Raw genomic sequence first — 23,702 nt, 5'->3', positions numbered from 1 at the left:
AAGAATATTCACACTTAGGGAGTGCTCTTAGTGTCTTAGCACATTTAGTGTCATAAGCGTGGTTTCATCTGAGACAACCAAGTCTTCATGATGTTATACCTGTGTGGATGTGAGGTATAATGGTTTTCTTTAATGGATTTACAAACCATTCAAAAGGTTTCCAGTAATTATAAAGAATTACTGAGCACTTCAGATCATTTACATAGTATGCAACTTCTGCAGATCCAAACTGTAAGCTTTCTGGAAGCATTTGTCCACTGTTTATAAACAGCTATGGTTTGTTCTGTTTGCAACTTGCTTTTGCTAAGATAAGGATTTTTAACAGCAACCTCCCCAATAAATGGAAACGCTTCAGTTTGTTTACATAGAATACGTGAATGCAGAAGGCTGTTTTTCATTTAGCAACCACCACAGATTTAAGCAAGGCAGGAAAGTTCATTACAAGTCAGTGTGTTCACTGTAACATGTCTATAGCAACTTCAACAAGAAAGCAGCTTGATAATAAAGTTCTCTTTCTAAGCACTCTTGACTATAGTCCCATTTAAAGACAGTGTTTCATTAAATATCACTCTTGACAGCTCTCCTGCCATTCCTGTTCTCTTACAAAAAGGAGAATGACAGCTTTGCAAATAGCAAATGACTAGAACTAGACATTGAATGTACATTTTGAATGCAAAGCTGTGATAAATACTCGTATTTCTTACAGAACTCTGCTGAAAATATAATTACACCAAGATTTAATAAGCACAAAGACTTCCACCATAACTCAAGAAATCTTCTCCTTTTGGTACCACTCAAACACAGGAATGGTAGTCTGGGCCTTGTGCTTTCTAGAAGTCAGCTGAGCATACAAAGAGGAATTTAGCAAATTAAAACTAAATGAAAACTGCAGGCCTTGTTAACTCCATGATACATCTGACAACTTGAAAGGGTTAATGAAATCCACAGAGCTGCTAGCCTATCCACAACCATTTTCTATTTCATTTGCTGATCTTTTCAATTTGTGTTTGCAGTTCAGTGTCATGGACAATGTTGAAGCAGTTGTTTCATCTTGATAACAAAAATGCATAAATCTACGGTCTTTGTGGGTACAATTTTTGTATACAGTTTGTTTGGAAATATCATAGAATTTCTCAGGTTGGATAAGACCTTAAAGATTGAGTCCAGCCACAACCTAACTATACTACTCTAACAACCCTCCGCTAAATCACGTTTCTGATCATAACGTCCAAAAGGTCTTTAAACATATTCAGGGATTGTGACTCAACCACCTCCTTGCGGAGCCTATTCCAGTGCTTAGCCATTCTTTTTGTAAAGAAGTTTTTCCTGATACTCAACCTAAACCTCCCCTCGTGCAACTTGCGACCATCTCCCCTCATATAAAGTGTCTTTTTGCATTTTATTTTTATAAACTTGTTTGAGCTCATCTGCTCACATGCCCAAATACTATTGCTACAAAGATCTTCTTTTGCAACAGTCACAAAGCACTCGTTATCCTACTCTCACTGATTTCAATGGGATTTAGCTGCAGCGTTGCTTCTAGTGGACAAGTTCATATCAATGCCTAAATTCAGAAATAAACATCTTTCTTTGCATTTGTTAGAAACATGGATGTTGTTATCTAAGAAAAAAACAACTGAACAAACATACCCCAGATGTATGGACAGAGAACAACAACAGCACCAGGCAAACACATGTTAAAAGAGGAATGTGGCATAAGCTGAAAAGAAGCCGAGCTTTGCTGTCTATTCAACTAGAAAAGGTACACAAGGAAAATAAACTGCTGATCTTAACAAGAATGCTAAGTATAGGAGCAGTTGGGGAATGTATTCAGTGATAACTTGGTATAGGCAAAGAAAAGATAATGCAGGCTCTGGAGTAAATTGGATGGGCTTGTCAAAGCCAAGCCAGACCAAATGTTGCCATGGTTATTGAGACCCCCAAATAAAGAGAACACCTTTCACTCTATAGTACAAAGTCTCAGGATAGCTTTGTGATCCCTTACTGGGTCTGTGAATAGTGATAAACATCCAGATTTGCAGCCTGTTGTTATTAGGGAATGTAAATCAGACAGAGAAAATGAAAGCAGCAGAGTGACAAAATGCCTCAGGAACCACCTTTCCTAGCTGATTCCTACAAAGTTCTCCTGGGTTTTCAGACTGATAGATTTAGAATTGTCTGCATAATGGGTAGGCTGATTCATCTTATTGATCCTCAGTTATTTTACAATATTATGAGCTTCTTTATTCCAAGCATATAAGGTTCAGGGCCACAGGCCCACAAATAAGCCTCAGCAGCCAATGCAAACCTACATTCCTGGTGCAGAATATTGTTTTTTTTGAAAACAAAGCCAAGAACATTTAATTTCAGTACATCTGAAGAAATATTTTTGTGGTTTACTGCACAGTATGAAAAAGTATTATGTATATTTATTACATTTCTAAAAGATTATTTCTTCTGTGATTTAAATAATACAATGAACATAAATTTCAGTATTATTTTGAATTAGGGAAATGATTTTCCTGTGTTGCATCTACAGATGCAGCTTTAAATAGAGTTTTTACTCTACCAATAAGGAATTAGGAGTTCCATGAGGAAACAAAGCAGCAACAACAATAACAACAGCAAAAGAGGAAGAAAGAGCAATAAAATGGCCTAGAAATTTTCTGGTTATCAGTGAAAAAGAGTGGAAAGGAACAAGCCTGTTCCATATAGTGGTAAGGGCAGCAAGGGCAAAGAAAGTCAAGTTAAAATAGACATACAGTCTCTGCTGGGTCATTTGAATTTCATCTGCAGAGTAATTTTCACGCCACTTAGCCATAGCCACAGCAGGAATAAAGACTAAACATTAAAATGACAAAATCATACAAGGGGGGATTTTAGCATGCGGCCATTAAGTTTGATAAAATTCAATGATACGGTAGGCTGAGTTAGTGTTCTATCAAGGACTTTGAGTGTTTACGTAAAAATGCAGTATTCAACAGTAGAAAGATCTGTAGCATACTCATCCAAGCATCATGGTATATCAAGAATCCACCTGCCAAAAAAATGAAAGAACTTAAGGCTTGAAAAAAATCCGAAAAAAAAAATGCAAGCAACAGAAAAACATTCCAACCTGTTAGTGAAATTTGCAGTTAGAATAGTAGTTTTGTTTATTTCAGATCCTTTGGGAAAAAAATAGGATGTTTTTGAGTACTTACATGCTGCAAGATCCATTAACAAGTAATTAGTGGATTTAGGTCTTCAGAAAAATGGTCTTTTTTGAGATCAGAAAGTGAGCTTTGGACATGTAACCAACTGGCTGATTGCAGCAAAAAAAAAATGATAAGAGGCTTTCTTTTGGATCACCGTGCTCAGGAAAAAGAAAAAAAATGCAACGGGACAGCTTGGCTTGCAGTATGCAGTATTTATTTCCCTAGGTCAAACATGATTCCTATTCCATAGCAGGATAAACCCAAGATTAGAGAAGACTGTGAGACCACTTTACACCCTCCCTCGTGTTTTCCAGCATTTAAGAGAAGCCTTAATTTTGAAGAAAGACTGCAGAAAACTCTGATCATATCTCCTGTTACAGGACACTTTGAACAACTTCCCAAGAAATTAAGCAACCTTGCAGCTCAGCTTAAGTCAAACCCCAGGCAACAGGCTGGGCTCCAGCAGGATCACAGCAGGAATACTGATTCTCTTAGCATTAAGCATGAAGACTGGACCTACCATTTAGAGGTTAAACTACTTCATGAACTCAGTACGCAAGAGAGAGAAAGAGAGGATGAACTACATCAGTTCAGAACAATAGTATTTGGTGTTTATTGTGAAGAAATAACTTCCACTTCATTGTAAGATTTTTACCGGCATACACTTCCCAGTTTGCATATATTAGGGGTAGTATTTTCTGGAATAAGTACGTTAAAAAAAAAAAAAAAAAAAAAAAAAACCAAAAAAAAAAACCAGTTGTCTTACTTTTATTCAGTTATGTTCAAACTGCTCCCCTTTGAGGCAATGTGACACATGATTTACACAGGCAGTCATAGAATAGAGTTAAAATACTTTAATCAGTTTGGTGCTCAGTAATCACAGCTGAGATTATGCAGACTGAAGTTCATAATTCATTTCATCCTCCCTTAGTCATCAGTGAATATAAAGCAGAAACAAGCAAGTATCAGTGATTTATAGAGTTCAAACTTAGAAAGGACAGCTATGGTTATCTCATTTAGCCTTGTGTACTATAGGCTAAATACACACCAACACGTGCATAAAGCCCCTATAACAACGCTTCCTCAAAAAGACATCTCCTAAGGAAATCCAGCTGTGATTTAAATGCATTAAGCATGAATAAGTCTCCACCAAGTCCAGTGTAATGTTTTTCCTATGACTAATGATATTCAACACTAAAAATGACCACCTTATTTCTGATTTGAGCACATAAACTCATAGATTCTTTTTCTGCGATACAAAAAAATAAGTTTCTTATCATAATGGTTCAATGTCAAATTTTGAATCAATTGATTGCTGATATATCAGGGTACCTGGTGGATAATATCAAGCAAACTGAGAAAAACATTTTTTTTCTGCAAAAAATCTGTACATGACTACCCTTTGGTACAATGAGCTAAGTAGCAATACATCATTCAAATTGTCAAAATCTATCCAGCTCCTTTGGCGTGCAATCACTTTGTAAAGTAGTAACCAAAAGAAGCTCTGATTATTCTTGAGAACTGATTATCAGCTTCCTTGTCTGTTTATCCATTGGCAATATAGGACAGTTAGATCTGTGCTTCTGACTCGTGTTTACAAAAGGAGGATGCTTATTTTTCCTATGCTCACAACCTATGGACTCTCTTTGTAGCATGCTCAAGTTACCTGGAGAATTCAGCGCAGTAGACACTTGAAATGCCAATGCCATTTCCTTAATTACTTTCAAAAACTTATTGCTGTGAAAGAAATGAAATATTTAAAAGCAAAGATAAATGTATATGCCAGGTGCTTCATTTGATGGTGAATGTTTACATTTATGAGAGATTTAGGTACGATACAATAAGTAACCACTAAACGTAGTGACCGGTGGGTACTTGGCTGGTATAGAACCCGTTGCCAGTCTGAGCCAGACTTCTTGACCATAATTTAACTCCAATAATGCATTTCCAGCAATTACTCTGTCATTGTATTTGTTACTATTAATATTTTCAGCCTGGAAACTGAGTTTGTCTGCTCCATCAACAACCAAATATCCAGAGGCATGGGGACTAAATGATTCAATGATATACTCAAAAACATACACCCCAAGATATGGAACATGGAACTTCCCAGTTGCTGGGGCAAATGAAGCTCCATAGTTGACATCTAGATTGTTAAATCTGATGGGTCCTGGAGTCGTCATCCCATACGTATGAGAGGCAAAAAAGGCCACCATCGGTGCATATCTGTATGATCCCTTTGAAAAATCTGGAAAGGAATAAAGAACAGTTTCAAACAAAGCCCTTCGTATTCCTCTCCCATTCCTCCTTTTATATTATAGAAAGGTAACTTGGATCAGCCAGAAATCATAACTTACTGGCTCAAGTGACTAATTAAGTTCTAACATTAAGTTCTACTTAAGCACAGCATTTGTGCTGTATAAACCGTAATTTTCCTCACAATTAGTGCTATGTGCAACCAATAAAACGATTTTTAAAAACAGCAAGTTAATGTTGTGATTGCATATACTAAGTTACCATTTAGAGAGCTGCTATTGTTTCTCTTATTTCTTCCCTATACTCCCAACTTATTCCCTTCCCCAGGATCTCTTCCATTGTTCATCTGTATGTGCTGAAGCCAAGAATTTTCCCCGCAAATCTTAGACAAATCGTGAAGAAATTTGGCACTCCTGATGTTAAATGAGGTAGCAAAAAATGTATGTTTTCTCTTCCAGCTGAGCATGCACACTATGATACCATGCCAGTGTAAAAATGATTTTATTCCCTATTCATATGTTGTTATGACTGACAATCAGCCAAACAGCTACAAAAAGATGCATTAAATTTGCACTCCATGTGGCTTGTGCGTAAATTATTTATTCGCTTTCTAGGCTTAATAAGCACAATTTCTAATTTGAAACATTTTTAAAGGCTGTATGGCTTGCTAGTGAAAACCAGAGGCATGCCTAAAAGGACTCCTCGAGGCTGTAATCTCATATATTATGGTATAGATATATTATGGTAGCTAACAGTATTTATAGGGCAGTGCTGAAGCTGGTATTCCCAAGTGACCCAATTTCACTTCCCCCTCAGCTATAGCATACCATCCCTCAGCAGCCTACAGCAGAAGTCACCAGGGAGATTTCCAGCTATTATAACGGGTGCCAACCCAATTTAATCCCACTGGCCTGTCATACTAAAAAAAAAAAAAAAAAAAAAAAAAAAAAAATCATGAGTTACCCACAGGGATTGATGACTTCAACACCAAAACACAGGACACTACTACCTGATTTGGTACTCATTAAAGTGAAATGTGAGACCTTTGACCAGCAAATGTGTTCTAATTAGACCTTGGGGCACAGGCCCATGCTGCTAACATTGTGCTATCCAATTCTTTACTTGCCAGTGCTCGGAGAGTCATCATTCACCAGCTTGGTACTGCAACTGATTCCCCCAAAGGGGTGGCGACAAGCACAAACAAAACTCTGTCTGTCATTGATACAGGTTCCTCCATTCTGGCATGGGGAGCTGACACAAGCTGAATACTGCCCTGTGAGGGAGAAAAACCAACAACTCCAAGTTGCAATGATATGCACATATCCAAACAGTCATTGTAGTAACATTGCCCAAAGTTTTCAGTATTCTGGGAAGCCTCTTAAGGAATTCAGAAAACCAGCAGCATTACTCGCAAACGTTCCGTGTATGAAGGCCAACTTCAGATCCTCTCCAAGTAATGTAGTAGCCTACCTCTTTGCTCGAACATAACATATCCTCAGCTCGTTTCAAAATTATTCAGAAATACCTAGAAAACCTGAGTTCTTGTCTCAGGGGTTTGGGTAAAAGTAGTAAGATAACAATATTACAAAATCTTTAACTTGACACGCATAAGAACCATTAAAAAGCTGAAATAACTGAACAGCCGTGATTGTATAGTTCAAGACATTTCTATCAAGAAATAGGAGTCTTCATTCATTTCTTCCCTCCCTTTCTCCTGACATTCCTCCCCAGAATAAAAATTTAAAGCTAGCAAAGCCAGATTATTGCCAAGCTTTAGCAGATGTTTCTTTCACTGTTCCCAACACCAGCCTTTCTATAACAATTTAAGGCAAGGTAGACCTACAGATGGTCCTCAAGACATATTTGGTTTGGTGGATTCTCATTCCCATAAGGATCTGGGGGTACTGAGAATCCACCCTCCCTGACACAGAAAGCACAGAGCACCCAACACCAGTAGCTCACAATGACAGCTGAATTTCTGTGGTGACCACCATACAGCTGGTTCAGCCCTCTTCCTTTCTCACTGAGTTCTACTTTTAATCTCAGACACAAAAGCAAAAGACAAGTGAAAAATCAGCAGATTATGATAATGTGATTTAAGAAATAGGCTGGACAAGCTAATCTCTGCTAAGATTGGAAATGTGCTGAGAGGCTTGGAGCTGACAACACTGCACAAACAGGAAAACTTGGAAGAGGCAGTGCTGATCTATTCCATTTTATTTCCTTCTTTTCATGAGAAAAATAATTATTTTCCTGTTGCTTCAGAGTGATCTGTGCTTTGGTTTGGTTTCACTAGTGCAAGCACAGAAATCTGCTCTTCTAGGGCAGAGTCAACTTCAACAGATCGAAAAACAAATTTTGTATTTCTTGTGTTGACAATGTACTGTCCGGTCTATGATATTATTCACCCTAATGTGTCAGAGTCACCAGCTCATGGAGAGGAAAGTTTCTAAATACTATCCAGACTACTTCAGATACTTGCCCTTTGTCCATAAATAATCTCAGTTCGATTTCCAAATATCCACCAACGTTGCTGTAAAAGTTCAATATCACAAGCAACGCAAATTAAACCAAACAGGCAATTCTGCAGTACATCCACACTGAAGATGGCCTTCCTCTCTTCATACGTATGAGCTCACCAAATCACATCCTCTCAATACTGAGAAACAAGTAACTCCAGCACTTCTGAGTTATTAGGCAGTAATTATTGAGTGGTATAAGGTTTTGTTGTAGCAGTTCGGGAGAACAACATTCTGGCTATATTAAATATTAAAAATTTCCATGGAAAACATAATATGAAACACCCCCAAGACACGCTTTTCTTCTCCTCTATTGTTGCCAAATGAAAGTCATGTGCTTTATAAAATGGTATTTTCTTTGACAGGAACTACCACCACAGTTCTAGAAAGAGCTCTGACTCCACATAGTCCTGCTATAAACCTGGACTGCTGCATGAGAACTCAAAAATCTTTTCACAGAAGTATTAAACTACATCTTCACACATCGATATTTCAGTAATGCCTATAGTTATCTTTAGATTCCCATCCAGAGAAAACAATTACAACAACCAGCTTCCGTGAGAAATTTTAGTTCAGTGAACAGAATGCTAAATCACGCTCTGTAGTGCCACTTGAATTTGCACTGACACAGCATACAAAGTAAAAACACAGCAGTAATTCTTTTCAACAAAAAAAATGATGTCCATGTCATAATCATGCAATTTAGGTCTGTCATCACTGGGGTCACAGCACAGGCAACTGGACACGAGGAAATTATGTTTTTCTTCCCAGATAGCAGTTCTGCTGCAGACTTAATTGAAGCTATTTTTCACTCTTATTTACCAAGCATCCTCAGCAGCTTAGATATTGCATGAAAGTAAAACAGGATAGGAAGAAAAATAGCTGATTGTGCTATCATACTCCGGAAATACACAGCAGCCAGCCTGTTAATCGGCATGAATTATAAACAAAGCACGCATAAGCCAGTCTGAAAGTAATGCCTCCTATTTATTTCCATGGAAACTACAATAGATTAAAAAAGCATATTAACTCTCTTTGATAGAATAAATTCTTACCTACAGAACACTATTTCAGCATAGTCACCACCATTAGCTATGCACTTTTGTAGCAATGAATATGCCTGCATGCCTTTCTCATGAAAATCTACTCATGAAAATTCTCATGAAAATCAGTGCTGAAATGCACCACCCACTACCTCATCTCCGCTGTTCTCCTTTCTCTTCACTATTTTGTCAGACTGCCCCTCTGCTGCCATCCATCACACAGCAACAACATGTAATGGGATACTGGTGGGAAGATTCAGCCTCTACTGCCATACTACCAACATCCACTTCTGACATCATGGACCTACATAACGAAAGGGATGCCATCACTTTTGGAGCAACCCTGATACAGCCAAGAAACAGGAAAAAGACCACACAAAAGAAAATGATAATAAGACTGAGAACAGTATTTTACCAGCCCACAGAGAAACAATTTTGCCTGCATTTAACCTTGGAGTTAAACTAAATTCTGACATAGTAGTAAATTGTCCTTCATGAAGCAGTGTTGCTTAAAAACATCTGAGATGGACGCTCCAGATTCTAGAAGCTAAAAAAAGCTGTGAGGAAGCTTGAGCCAATTAGGATTTTTTAGAATAGGAGGCCAATGAACAAGCAACCTATGCAATTGCCATGTTAATTGCCAAGTTTGCTATGAACAATATGCTTTTGCTACCATTTCTGGTTGACGCTGCTCTTCTCCACTTCTTTTTCTTTTTGTTCCTTTCTGAGGTACTGTGCCCATTTTACAGATGTTGTCCGGTTAGGAGAAAAATGTTGAGAGGTTCATATTAGATACTATAGTTGAAGATCTTTTCCTATCTTATCTTTCACAAGTCAGTAGCGTATATGAGGAAAAAGAAACACTTTATAAGTTAAATGGAAAAATTTGAATTGCAACTACTAATAGCAAAAGATAAAGGAAATGCAGTTGCTGTTTCCACTCAATACAGCACGAGTGAGGATAGCTGGTTAATGCTGAGTTTTTTCTACTCTTTGGAAAGGGCAAGAGCCAGAAAATCTTTTGGGAAATAGGCTGCCAATGCTGTATAAATAAGTATTAAAAAGAAAATAAATGAAGCTTTACCAGTATCTACTGCAATATTGTTTAGAAGCAAATAGAATACCCAGCAATTTAATGACCTCCTTATAGAAAAATGTGATGCCAGGGACTCAATCTGAAAATGTCTGAAAAGGAAGTGACTTTCCAGTGTTTTGTTTCCACAATCATGTCACTGGAAGCCCTAAGAGACTGGAATAGCTGAGAAATCCACTAAAGCATTGAGGCTGCACAGGGTCTGACCAGATGTCAGTCTACAGTTATTCATCACGACTAGCTTAGTGCTCTCAATTTGACAGTGATAAAAACATTGAGCATCCTAGTTAGCCTGGATGCAAGGAGTGCCAAAGCTGCCAAAGAAGGGCTATCCACTGGATCTAGGGTGACAACAGGGCTAGGGCACCTCCTAGAGAGGTGACAAGCAGAGCGAGGCAAGTTGCTCACAGAAACTGGGGCCAGCCACAACCAAGCAAGCCCCCAAAAAGACCTGAGAATCACAGAATAACTGAGGTTGGAAAAGACCTTAAAGATCACTGAGTTCAACCACAACCTAACCGTACTACCCTAACAACACTCCACACAATCATGCCCCTGAACATCACATCCAAACGGTTTTCCTGGCCTGAGAAGAAGCAGGGCTCTCAAAAACATGGGAAGGGGTGCTGTGTGGAGGTAAATCAGGTTGCTAAAGGTAGCCAAGCTATTAGTGACCTCAGGTCCTTGAAAGAGAATTCAGGGGCAAATGCTGTGTGGGTATCTGTGATACTAAAAAATGAAACAACAACTCGCCTCACACCACTCTTTGGCAAAAACCAAGGATAGGAGGCCCTTTGCCACTCTACAGCTCTGCTCTCAGATTTAGGATGGAAGCACACTGTCAAGACTGATCTGAATGACTTGGACTGACAACTCTGACAACTTTGTTGAGGTGATTGGTTGCTAGTAAGACGCATCTAATGCTTCCATATGTCTTTCAGCACTATTCAGTTTTCAGGAGTACTAAACACAACAAAGTTGTTTCACGTACTTGTTAACCTAAAGAGTAAAAAAGCAAAATGGAAGCATATGCCACAAAACTGAACTATAACAATCATCATACTCATACAATTAAAACACAAGATACAAAACACTTAAATGGGATAAGTTAACTGCAGGATATAAACGGAAGGGAAGCCTGCATTTCTTTTAGGAGTCAGAAATGGTGTGCAACTAAAATCTGACAAAATAAGAAACAATTTGCACATATTCAACTGAAAAGACAACCAAGGAGTTAATTCCTTCAGCATGGACGGATTTCAGAATGACTTCAGCAGAAGTCAAGATACTCGTGGGATTAAGGTGTTAATAAGCATCCTTCCACTGCATACTGAAATGACTGTTCCTAGCACAAGTGGAAAAGGAAGGGAAGGATGGAGGGCAAGTTTGCAGAATAACAATACTGGCAGCTCTCCCTACTCCCTGTCTGCTCAGAACAAAGACCAAATTGAGTTTCGGAGATGTTCTTAACTTTAAGAATGCTGTGCAGAAAGGATTTAGGTCTGGGTCCTAATAAGTATCTGGACACTTGCCTATATTTGCTCTATCCTGCTTATTTGAATCTGAACGAGCTTCCTTCTAAGTATTCCTAGTCACTTAACCACTTTTCATTTTATGTACTTTGCCAGAAAAGATATTTCCATAAAGTATGTTTCTCACAGCAGTGATGCCAGAAGGCATAAATCAAAGTATTGGTATGAAATCATCCATATGAATTAATTTCTTACGATCATGTTTGAATTTAAACATTTGAAAGCCAACCACACTCAAGAGTCAAACCTACTTCATGGCCTGATACTTGATTCTGCAAGGATACTGTTACAACTGTAACTTCACTAATAATCTTAGTGAAGTTCTGAAGGAGCTGGCAAAAGCCGTGTTGCAATCATTTGGTGTATTCACTTGTTTAGTATTTCTAATACTTTTCATCCCTACTGATGCTGCAAGGCACTGATGCAACTCCAGATTTCTCCTTCAATGTGCATGTTTTCACAGAAATTGCTAATTGATATGCAGGCACAAAGTCTTGCAGTTTAGATTTTGTCTAAATTGTCAGTTAGGTTTGAAAGGTCAGGTTTTCAACTGAGTATATGCATACACGTAGCTTAAATAGATCAAACACATATTAAGAAAAAATTATAAGGAGCTTCTGGATGACTTCATGTAGAAGAAAAAAATCTTCTTGCAAGCAAGAGAATAGAGCAACCTCAGATTCCCTTGAGACACTTTCCATGGCATTCTTTTAAGTCTTTACTCACCTTAAATCAAGTTCTTATGCCACCTGTGTTATAGCTACTTTTTTTACTCAGTTCATCACAGTGATTGCTTAAGACCATTACAAAAGAGCCAAATTCTGCATAGGCTAAAACATGTTACCTGAATCTATGGTATTATCTGTATTTCTCTGACTTCGGCTTGTCAGACTCACGGTGATGTTTGCTGCTCCTTTTTTCACTAGAACTGGCTTCTTCATAGTTGGTTTCACTTGCTTCTGAAGTTTGGTGACATTGTTTATTGCACTTGCCACCGACGTGTCAACATGCTGTGTTAAATTTGTCAGGATAGTCCCTGCTTTTATCTCGAGCACAGACTCAATGAGCTCTTGGAGTCCTCTGTGCAGCAGAGGAATATCTGGCTGAGCAAGCTGAATTAGTACAGGTATACTTGCATTCACTTTCTGGATGCTGCTGTTGGCATCTTGGCACAACCCCCAGGCTTCATGTGCAGTCTTGTTCAGAAGTAGGATGCTGTTTGAGAAACGGATTGACTTTGTTTCCAAGGCCTTAATTCTGGAAGTCAGTGACTGGAGCTGAAGCAAGGCTGCTTGCTCTTTCTCTGTCAAAGCAGCCTTAGTTTTTTTCTGTGAAACACAGTTATTTGCCAAAAACTTGGAAATTTTTGACTCCGCAACCAGGAGACGAACCTCAAGGTCCTTTGATGCCTCCAGAGAGTCAAATAGCTTTTCTTCCAGGCGAGTGATATCCTGTTGTTGATTGTCCATTTTTGATGATGTTTCATTTAAAATATAGTAAATTCTTCTAAAATTGTGAAGGATAGTTTTGTCAGACTCTACACGTGGGAGATCAGAAAGCAATGGAACTACTTGTGAAGTGAATTCATGCTTCTGCTTGCTAGTATACGATGTCCAGATGGATTCATTCAACTGTTGGAACTGGGAAAGGAAAGACAACAGGCTGTCCAGCTTCTCAGCCCTGCCACAGCAGACCTCAGTCTCATTTTTCAGAACATATAACATATCTTTCTGTACGTAATTGTCTTGAATAGAATCAATAGCACTGTTGATTATTATCATGGTCTTGTTTAATACATCTTCTATTTCCACAGAGCATTCATTCATATGACTCTCCAAGAACTCCTGATAATCCTGAGATTTGTTCTTAAGTTCTTCCTGAGTTTTTGAGAATTCGTTAATGATAGAACTCATTCCGTTAACAACAGCTGTGAGGTTTTCAAGTTTCTCATTAATTGCTTCAGATTGGATTTGTTGTTCATACTCAGAAGTCAGACTAAAAGGTGGACCTTGTTCAATAAAGGGTTGCAGGATCTCCATATCATATGACAAATCATTAATTTGCTCATTCATTTTGTCCATCTTACTGTCCAATGAAAGGACCAAATCAGACACACTTCTGTTTAGGACAACAACATTTTCTTGGGTTCCTGACAGCTGCATTTGGAAATCCTTTCTGCTCTCTGACAACATGTCATCACAGACTCCCAGAACAGAACCTCTCTGAATTTCCAGTGCAAGACTGAGGTTGCTAATTTTGTTATCCTGGACTCTTAAGTCATCGTAGATCTGTAGTACTAGTAGGTCCTGTTTTTTCACCTTCTCATGCAGAGTAAACATGTACTCTGTAATATTGTACTCTGTGACTTCATCTTTTGAAGGCATGTTTTGTCTTGGAGATGCTTCAGCTGATAATAGTAGTTCATGAGCATCTCTCATTTCATGAAGGGTCCTATTTAAAGATTCATAATAAATGACGTTTCTTGACTGCTGATGCTTCAAGTTGTCTTCCAAGGATTTCTGCTTTTTCTGTAAAGCTTTCACAGGCTCTTCACAAATTAGGGTAATTTCCTCTTTCATCTGTACCATATGACTCTTCAGCTCCAAAATGTCGAGATTTGTTGGCCTCATGTCCTTCTCTAGAGAAAACTTTTGTTGGGTTTCATTTAGGTGCTTCGCTAATTGTTTTGTATTTTCAAGATCATTTGACAAACTAGACACAGTCTTGAAAATCTGAGCCAAGTTTTCTAGCATTTCTCTTCGAAATACTTCTAACTGTTCTCTAACAATATCTTTGACTAACACATTAATATTCCTGGATTTGAGACCTTCAGGAAAAAGCAGAAATAAGGAAAAAAAATCAAAACAATACTGTCAGCAATCTTTTTTCTTTTTTTTCTTTTTTCCAAAATTGTGAGCACACAATTGCTCTCAATTGAGATATCCCCTCCAATTACCCACCCACAGAGCAAAATCTGTAACTGAGTAACACAAAGGACAGCTACTTGTTTGTAGTCTATTTTTTCCAGTGAAATCAGAGGGACTTTTTCTATTATTTTGAAAGGGCAAACTCAGACTCTGAATACACAGTGTCAACTTCGATCACTTAGCTAAGCTGTCTATGAGCACTGAAACGAGGATATTTATGTTTTGTTGCTTATTCAGAATACAACAACGTATCCTTTTTACACTTGGAAAGTAAAGGAAAAAAATCCTGCTTTATCAACATTATGGTCAAGAAGAAGTGAAAGCAGACATTATTACCTTCCTGTTATATCATACATGTATCATACATGGTAAGTGGTCATACAATTCTCTATATTGGAAAGAAGGACGAAAAATGGACTTGCTTGAATATTTAAAATTAGGATTTCACAACTGCTGCAAAAAGCAGACTAGGGTGCACGTATTTATTTACTTACTCTTGCACACTCTTAAAATAGCTCTTCAGAATACTAATCCTGAACAGCATTACGCAGAGGTAAATGTGGAAATTCCGTTCCTGTGAAAAACGGGAATGTATGATTCTTGTATAGACTTAAGTGATCAAAAGTAGACAATTAAATGCTGTCCAACAAGACCAATGCATTAAAAAAATTATATTCATACAGCAAATATTCTGCTTCTCTGTGAAATTAGAATTTTTTTCCTTCACTTCCACAAGTATCCTCTATAACCAATTAAATCATAGAATGGCAGGGGTTAGAAGGGACCTTAAAGATCATCTAGTCCTAGCCCCCAGGCTGTGGGAAGAGTTCCAATCACTTAATCAGGCACTGGATCAGGTTGACAAAAGCCCCATCCAACATGGCTGTAAACATCTCCAGGGATGGGGTACTCACTGCATCTCTGGGCAACTTGTTTCAGTGCCTGACCACACACTAACTGAAAAATACTCAAGAGTGAAGATGCACTGGCAGCTGAGAGGAAGATGCAACATAGCAATGAGAAGCAGAATATGCAGGGGAACTCGTTACCGTAAGATGCTAGAAAGTATTTTACAAGACACAAGGAGCTATGAAGAAACGTGAGTGTGGAAAGAAACAAGGTTACTTTATTCCTTCTACAAGGAATCTATTACATTTCTTCATATCAGCAACAAATAGTGATGAGAGGCCATCCTGCTACAAAAGCTCTTCTACAGTATCTACGCTGTCCTTTCATTTCTGTGGTTGTCCAGAAGAGCAAAGCTCAGCACTGACTTCCAAACGTTATTATCAGGGATGGAGCCTGCCAAAACAGACAACTTAGGGTTTGCTGCCCTTACCTACTGGCTGGGAAAACAGGTTGCCTAACAGGCAAGTGCCATTCTGAAGTTCACTTGTGGCTGCAGGAGCATGATTTTCCACGTATTTTTAATCTTGAGCTCAAAATACAGAAGTTTGTTCACACATGCAACTCAATCTTTCTGTTGCTTACTGTGAAATAGAAAGGTCTAAACTGCCTGTGATCGCTGAAGAACCCCTACACTTTTCATGAGATTATTAATTTTCATTCTCTGACTGAAATACATACTGTGTAATTACTCTGTGTCAACATATACTCCCTTTGCATTTTCAATTAGTATTTGAAGAATAGCACGCAAAATAAATGTATGTACACAGGAGAATGAGCTGGGGTTATATATCCAGCTGTAAATGATATTTCTGACTTGAAGTAATTAATTCTTCATTCTTGAGTTAATCTTTAAATGAGTATGCATTTTGATTATGAAGGGAGTTTATAGAAAGTCATGATATGCACGAAATAAGGAAGAAAAAACAAGTAGAGATTATTAAATGGAGAATATAAAATTATTTTCTCTAAATAACTAAAAAGTAGAAACAGTCTAAGTACTGAAAAGTCTTTTATAAGCACAGAATGCTTCTCTAATCTACTCAGAGGAGAATATCAGTTATTAATGTGAATGTTGCCTCATAGCAACAGATGACAAGTTTGTAGGACCAAAATATATTAACAGAATAAAAAAAAGTTCCACAAATTGTACAGAATTATTCATCTACAGAGGGAAAAAAACAGACCTCATTCCCAACAAATCTCAATTAAAAAGCTGGACAGCCATTAGAATTTCTGTGACAAGAAAAAGGGTAAATAACGAATATGAAAAAGGAGGTGGAGATCACGGGAAGAAAATAAAAAGATAAGAAGGTAGAAGTCTGACTAACACAAAGCAACTACAGACTTAGTCATGCTTTGAAAGCATATTGCTTCAGGATGGCAGTAGGAAAAATACTCAAGTGCTTTCTTCAGGCTGGCTTCTAAGTAAATATTTTAGCAACACCATGATGCACCTGTGGTATGCATCTGTACTGTGTTAGAGAGAAGCTTGAAAACTCTTGCCAGCTTCTGTTACTTTAGTACATTCTGCACACTTGGAGTATGACAAAGCCATACTTGCTGGACAGAAAATGCAAAGTTGCCCTTGGACATTGTACACGTGAGCCAATAGCAATATGAATTGCTTCTGATCTGTTCTTCGAGATACCAGGTCAAGTATTATGAAAATTATCAATAATCCTATATAGGAAAAAGTTGACTCACTTGACTGGTGATAGAATCCCTAGCTATAGAGCACTCCTTCTCAGGAAGTAGCCTTCATCCAGGAGACATTTTCCCTTCTGAGGCTAACTTTTAAATGAGCCCAGGGAGGAATGGATCCAGAGACAACTCTTTCAAGTCAGGTAGAAAGCACAGGTGAATTGCTTGCATCTGTGCTTCCTAAGCAAGCCATTCTCACCCCCTCCCCTTCAGCAGGTGCTCAAGGCTGTGACTTAACAGTTACCCTACACCTACATACAAGCCAAGAATAACCGGTATTAGAGCGTCCACAATGAAAGCAGTATTATCATTAGAACTGCTTGATTAGGGGGTATATTGAAAATATAATTTTAAAAAAGCCAGTAATTGGAATTTCATTGAAACAGATATTAAATAGAGCATGGTAGATGTAAACAAAGACCTGAAACAGATCTGAAAACAAGTAGGAAAATAACGGGTTTCATACTGTGCACTTTAATTAAGACTAAGACCTTCAATATAGATATAAATAGGGAATAGATAAGCGGGAGCAAAAGACCTCTTGAAATAGTATCAAAATGACAGCTAGAATGAATGGAGTACAAAAAAGAATGAAGAGAAAGCAGAAAGGAAATGGAAAATATTCAATGACAAATTAAACGTATGCCCAAGGGTCAAGAATGCCATCTAGCAATATGTGGAGAGGTGAAAGCAGGTCACTGAGGGACGGGATAAATGTGATCCAGGGTACAAGAGAGCCATCTAGCATTAGGCATGAGCAACTCAGGAGACAGATGAGAGCTGAAAACGCAATGAGGCAACAACTGATAAATTCGAGGGAGATGCAAAATCACCTATTTTATCATTTGGTTTTGACTCTACATAAAAAGTTCCAATTGCTTCATGGTACTTTAAAACAATAGGTGGTCCTCCAGATTCTAAAACATATAATACAATCAATTTGAGAAACATTCCTTAGAGATGAGAAAATGAGTGCATATCAAGGGAAAGAAAGCTTAAGTACCAAAGTGTTTGATAAGTATCATTTTTAGTTAGATAACAAACAGTTCTTGCTGTAGTATTCTCAAGAAAAGGATGCATATTTATGCTGAAAAATATCTGCTCAATCTTCTGATCCTTGGCCATGTCATTCTCATTTACCCAAAAGACAAAGGTAATTTCTTACTTGATTTTTAACTGATAAGTATAGAAGTTAATCAGAATTAGCCTAATATTGTCACAAAGGTAAATTATTCAGGAAGATGATATGTTGTAGATACAACTATAGGATTTCTTACACATTTCCCTTTCACATGTGAATTACACATTGAAAAATATTACTTGCACTTAAGCAAAAGAGCCAATACCACCTCCTTTAGCAGCAATCAAGTAAATAAAATGTAATAAGAATAACAATTACTTGCAGAAATTCAAAGTAAATAAAAATGTCTTCATAGCAGCTGAAGCTACCGCACAGATGATTCAACACACAACAACTTGTTTTTTTGTCTCTACGAAAGACACCATAACAAATGTTTAACCAAAAAAAATTCCTCTAGTAAGAAATAGAGGGAAAAAATAAAAAATAAAAAAATAGCGTTCATTCCAAATGCTGAACAATAGAGTAGACAGCCCATACATGTTTTTAGCACCTTTTTTTCCTGGCACCTTTAACTGGTTGAGTGATTACATTCATTTATTTTTCTTACCTTTTAGAAAAGATTGGAAGCCTGTACCCTTATCTTCATTCATTTTGCCTTCCAGAGAAGACAGCATCTTGCTCAAATCATTCATGGCAGCAGCAATGTTGTCAACTTTCCTCTGTAGAAAAGTCAATTTCATTTCCTGGCTGCTAATATTTTCATTCATTTTTTGCGCAAGTGCTTCGTCAGGAAAAAAAAAAAAAAAAAAAAATTAGTGTTACAAAATTGTGGGGTGGAAAGAATATAATTGACTTCAAAGACATTAGTCAAGAACGCGGTGAAAAGTTTCTGAATTATCACCTTGAGCAAATCATCTCAATTTTTGTCATGCATCATGTATTAATGAAATTCAGCAGCACAGCAGCAGCTAATTACTAAGGCATCTGTATCCATCATAAAGCATTTATGATTCTCGAATAAGCCTGGAATGGTTTGCATATTTTAATCAGCTTAAAGCCATTTTTCCAACACCTAGCACCCCACCAAGGTTTTCAGACTAAATGAGAGTTAACTTCCTCCTTTACTGTAATCACAAAAATATTGATTTTCACTTATCATTTATAACATCACAACTTTACAAGGCTTCTATCTGAAGGAATACATAATCTTTTCAGAGATGAGTTCAAAATAGAGATATAAAAATAGCTAATAGATAAATTACTTCAGAATAACCCATTGTCTGTCTTTTAAAAAAAAAAAAAAAAAAAAAGACACCCAGCCTGTACAGTCAAGTTTATTTTAAGACCTCCTACATTTTTCCTGATACCTGTAGTCTTTTCAGGTGCAAAAGAGCCTATCCGGATGCTTCTAAGGCAGGTAGCAGTAAAGAAAGACTTGGTCTTGCAAACTGAGACTCTGTGTGGCTCCAAATATCCACTCGAGTTTAACAGCTGACAGAAACAAGTCTTAGTCTGCCATTTTCAGAAGATGCTAATTTAATCAAACACTTTCATTCCTGTAAGGAAAGCTATAAATTTTTTTCATATCCTTCAACGAATCAAACATACTATGACTTAATAAATTGCTATGCAAGAGATTCTTTAACAATACATGTAAGTATTTATTAGCGTAAATTTACAGTATCAGTACTGATCTTATGCAGCTTTTCATTAAGGGACCACTGTCTTTTCCCATGGCTGTAAACAGTCATAAATCAGCAATCACAGACACATGCTTAGAGTCAAAAGCTGAAGGCACAGGGGCCTAAAAACTACAAGAAAAACCAAGTTACACATAGAAGAGCATTTTCTTCTTACTAGACTTCAATTCTTTTCAATTCTAGTATGTTTTCCCAAAAGTGTTTTTACATCGACAGTTCACTAAATGCACCAAGTCAGTACGCACGAACTGTGCCAACACCTACAGAATGCTCTCCTGTAGAGGCACATTGATTGTACAACTCCTAATAGGTATATCCTGGTGAGCAAGACTATTTCAGGTTAGGATGCTAGCCTATCCAGCCATTTTCTTTCCCCTTGGTCTCTACTTAGACATAAAGCTGTGAATATACATTAACTAAGCAGTTGAGTCTGCCTTGTCCTCACCCTTCCTCAGCATCATCATGAAGATAAGCTATTGGCAGATCATTTTCGAATACTTTTTCTTATAACACTACTCTCTGGCATGGGCAAACAAATAGGTCTGCTCACTTCTGCTCCTGGTTGAATTGTCACTGAGAGGAAGTGAACTGAGATCTTCACTGGCTGGTCTACAGCCATCAAAACTGATAATTGAATGATAATCTGCAGGGTGCAACAGTTTCTGCAGTTACATTTCTTCTGGTTCCTGCTGAAGAGAGTAGTCAAGCTGCACAAATGAACCTGGAAATGTGGTTTATAAATGGCACAATGGCACTGCAGCAGCTGGAAACACAATCTGACTTTTAGTCCTGACAGCAGCTGATGAAGTGACAGACCAGGGCAGTCAGATATTCCTGGCCCCAGGTTTTAATTCCAGGATTGGCAACCAGACTAGATTCCAATTCCAAATTGATCTAATTTCATTTTAAAATCACTGAAAAGAAATTAACATGGAGATTTAAGTTGAGATTTCAGTTTCAGAGTTATTTTTTAGACTAGGATTACTACTAAAAGGAGCGGCCCTGCTTCATGCTTTGTTGATCAGGCTCATTTCTTCATATGAGTCCTGGCTGCCTGACTAGACACCATATTCCTCCTTCCAGCACTAGGAAAGTTGGTTATTCACACAATATCACTGAAGTACAAGAATCTTTACCTTTTTAACTCCCATTTGAAACTACTACTCCTTATCTCCGTGCTATGTTCAGCCTTCCCTTCTCCTGCCCATTCTTAGTGATTTTTCTCTTTCTTGTTACTTGAAGTGAAGCACATACATGGCCATAAACACATACAAACATTCTATCTCCTTAAAGCCATGTGGCAGTCTGCATTCTGACACACTGCTCACAGAGCATGCATGACTATCCCAAAATCAGTGCAGTATACTGGCAATTGGAGTATGCTGACCTGATGACATATCTTATTATCTGGTTCCCCTAAATGTTTTAGGATAAAGGCCAATCACATGACTGATGAAAACAGTATACATCACTACATTTTCTCTTACAATTCAGTGCTGGTTTACACTAATAGACTTTGTTCTTCTGCTAGTTCATTTAGCTTCATAATGCAGCGGATTAAATACTGTAATTGAACAAATTTTACAAATGCTCTTAGCTTAGTCATGCTAAGTTGCAAGTAACTTCACATCTTTTTATTAAGTCAATCACCGTTCTCTGGTAATGTTAGGAAGAGGAAAGTGTTTAAAGATGAAATCAGTTGTAACAGCTGACCTGGCCCACTAGGCTCCTGTGTAGCTCCTGGTGTCCTCTCACTGAGAGTCCTGCTTCTTTCAGCCTGAGTGCTGTGCAGAAGTGATTGACGTTCTTGAGCTAAGAGATGGACAAAAAGGAAAGGAAGCAAGTGAAACAATGTACTAAATCAGTATTCGGAATCAATTGCTTTCCCTCTGTGTCCTATACTAAGTTTACTAAACACAGAAATAACTGCAGATTAGCCCTTATAACAGAGTGCAGGACTACATCTAAATGAATACAGTGAACAGTTCTATAAATGGCTTCCTAAGATTTATGAGAGTTGGTGTTAGGGCTAAAAGGTCAAAACTAGAATGAACAGCACATGGAAGTATACGGAGCTAAAAATTCTGGGGGAAGACTTTATGTCAGTATAAAAGAAATGCAAAGGCAATACAAAAGAAGTCAGCAATAATTGATGGTGTTTTTTTTCAGATTACACAACTCTTCAAATCTTAGATGTTACTCAATAAATACGATGGCATTGCAGTACCTGAAAAATGAGAACTACTACAAAATGTAATCTAATTCCAGACTCTAATAAATATAATCAGAGATATGTGACAGGTACGTATGTTGAAGTTCAGGAAGGTTGAGAGTTTGTTAATATTTTCTCTGGTCACGGCAAGATATTCTGCTCTTATTTTACATCTCAATTCAAAGATCCAAGAGCACTTGTTAAAAAGTTGGATTTATGTTATTTTCTCAGCATTACTATTGGGGAAACTGAGGTCTAGAAAAGTGAACTGTCTTCCCCCCAGAAACATGAGCAACAACTGACGGGCCTAAGAAATAAAATGAGATTTCCATTTTCATTATTTAGTTCTCTAGCCATTAAGCTTAACAGTGTTACACCCCTTCCATTAAAGTGGAAAAAATAATGATATTTGTACATAGTAGTGCACATTGTAACCTTCCTAGTGTAAATTCATACCAATTTTTTTATGCTTCTTCAAAATGTATTTTGAAGTGGCTGCTGTTCCAGTTGGAGCACATCTGAGGAATGTCACAGATATGATTTCCTGCTTTTATTATGATCGAAGCAGATGAAGTTGGGTATGGCGACATTATCCTCCAGTTCAAATATTAAAACCTAGCCTGGCCATAATGTGAGTTACCAAGGAAACAGAATTAAATGCTGAATCAAAAAATTCTCCATGTCCCATCAGCCTCCTGGCAGTGTGCTCAAGGATCAATAGATTATTACACTGAAGGATAAGGAGCTTGAGGTTGTAAATTAAGGGAGAAAGAAACAATTAGAACAGAGATTCATCAAGGAAAATTATAATATTATAATATGACTGAAAATTTCATTAAATCTACTGAAATTGTCTGAGAAAAAGTATAAAATCTTCAGCTACAATTTCAATAGCTTCTGTTATCTTTCTGTGGCATGGTTATTGACAGGAGTCAACTGCTTGAATTTTACCCAATTCATTACACGAGTTATCAGTTGCTGACGTGATGATATCATCTATGACAAGGGAGTCAATTACTTGACAGTGATAAAGACCAGCTGATCAATGTTCTTTTATTCTTTCATTTACTGATGCTTTTGTTGCTCTAAATATATTCACCACCACCACTTCTGAAATAGACAAAGATTTTTTTTCTATATTATCCATCTTATCTTCTATCTTACCCATTAAGTCAAGTGCCTCATTCACAGCTATACTGTGCAGAATACCCAAGCCCTTACAGTTATTTTTATTTGCTTTAAGAGCATCAAGGCTGTGTATTTATCACTGCATGCTTGTTTACTAATGCTTTGAACTGTTCAGATAACCTAATCCCTGTAAAACCCAGGACATACATATAACACCGGTGGAGAAAACCAGTAAAGGAGCAAACCTCCACACTTCTAACCACACCACGGACTGTAACCAGCGATTCACACACATACACACAACTGAACAACACGACGCAGAGAGAATACCTCATACCAGTTATGAAATTGCATCACTGTCTATAAAATGTGTTGGTCAGACAGCTTCAGATTCAGGAATATCACTT

General features: G+C 37.6%; 1 protein-coding gene across 1 annotated transcript in view; it reads right to left on the bottom strand.

The window, feature by feature from the left end:
* Positions 1-5,020: 5,020 nt before the first annotated feature.
* MMRN1 (multimerin 1) overlaps positions 5,021-23,702 on the bottom strand; it is a gene marked incomplete at both ends in the record, with an annotated part of 48,103 nt that continues 29,421 nt past the window's right edge. Inside the window, 5 exons of the mRNA XM_079534215.1 lie at positions 5,021-5,442; positions 6,577-6,723; positions 12,482-14,464; positions 18,863-19,036; positions 21,669-21,767. Of these exons, the coding sequence (XP_079390341.1) occupies positions 5,021-5,442; positions 6,577-6,723; positions 12,482-14,464; positions 18,863-19,036; positions 21,669-21,767 (2,825 nt within the window). The remainder of the gene's footprint in view (positions 5,443-6,576; positions 6,724-12,481; positions 14,465-18,862; positions 19,037-21,668; positions 21,768-23,702) is intronic.

The sequence above is a fragment of the Tetrao urogallus genome, assembly GCF_951394365.1.
Source record: "Tetrao urogallus genome assembly, chromosome: 4".
Taxonomy (NCBI): domain Eukaryota; kingdom Metazoa; phylum Chordata; class Aves; order Galliformes; family Phasianidae; genus Tetrao; species Tetrao urogallus.
The sequence above is the reverse complement of the archived record's forward strand: the minus strand, read 5'-3'. Positions and strand labels throughout refer to the sequence as shown.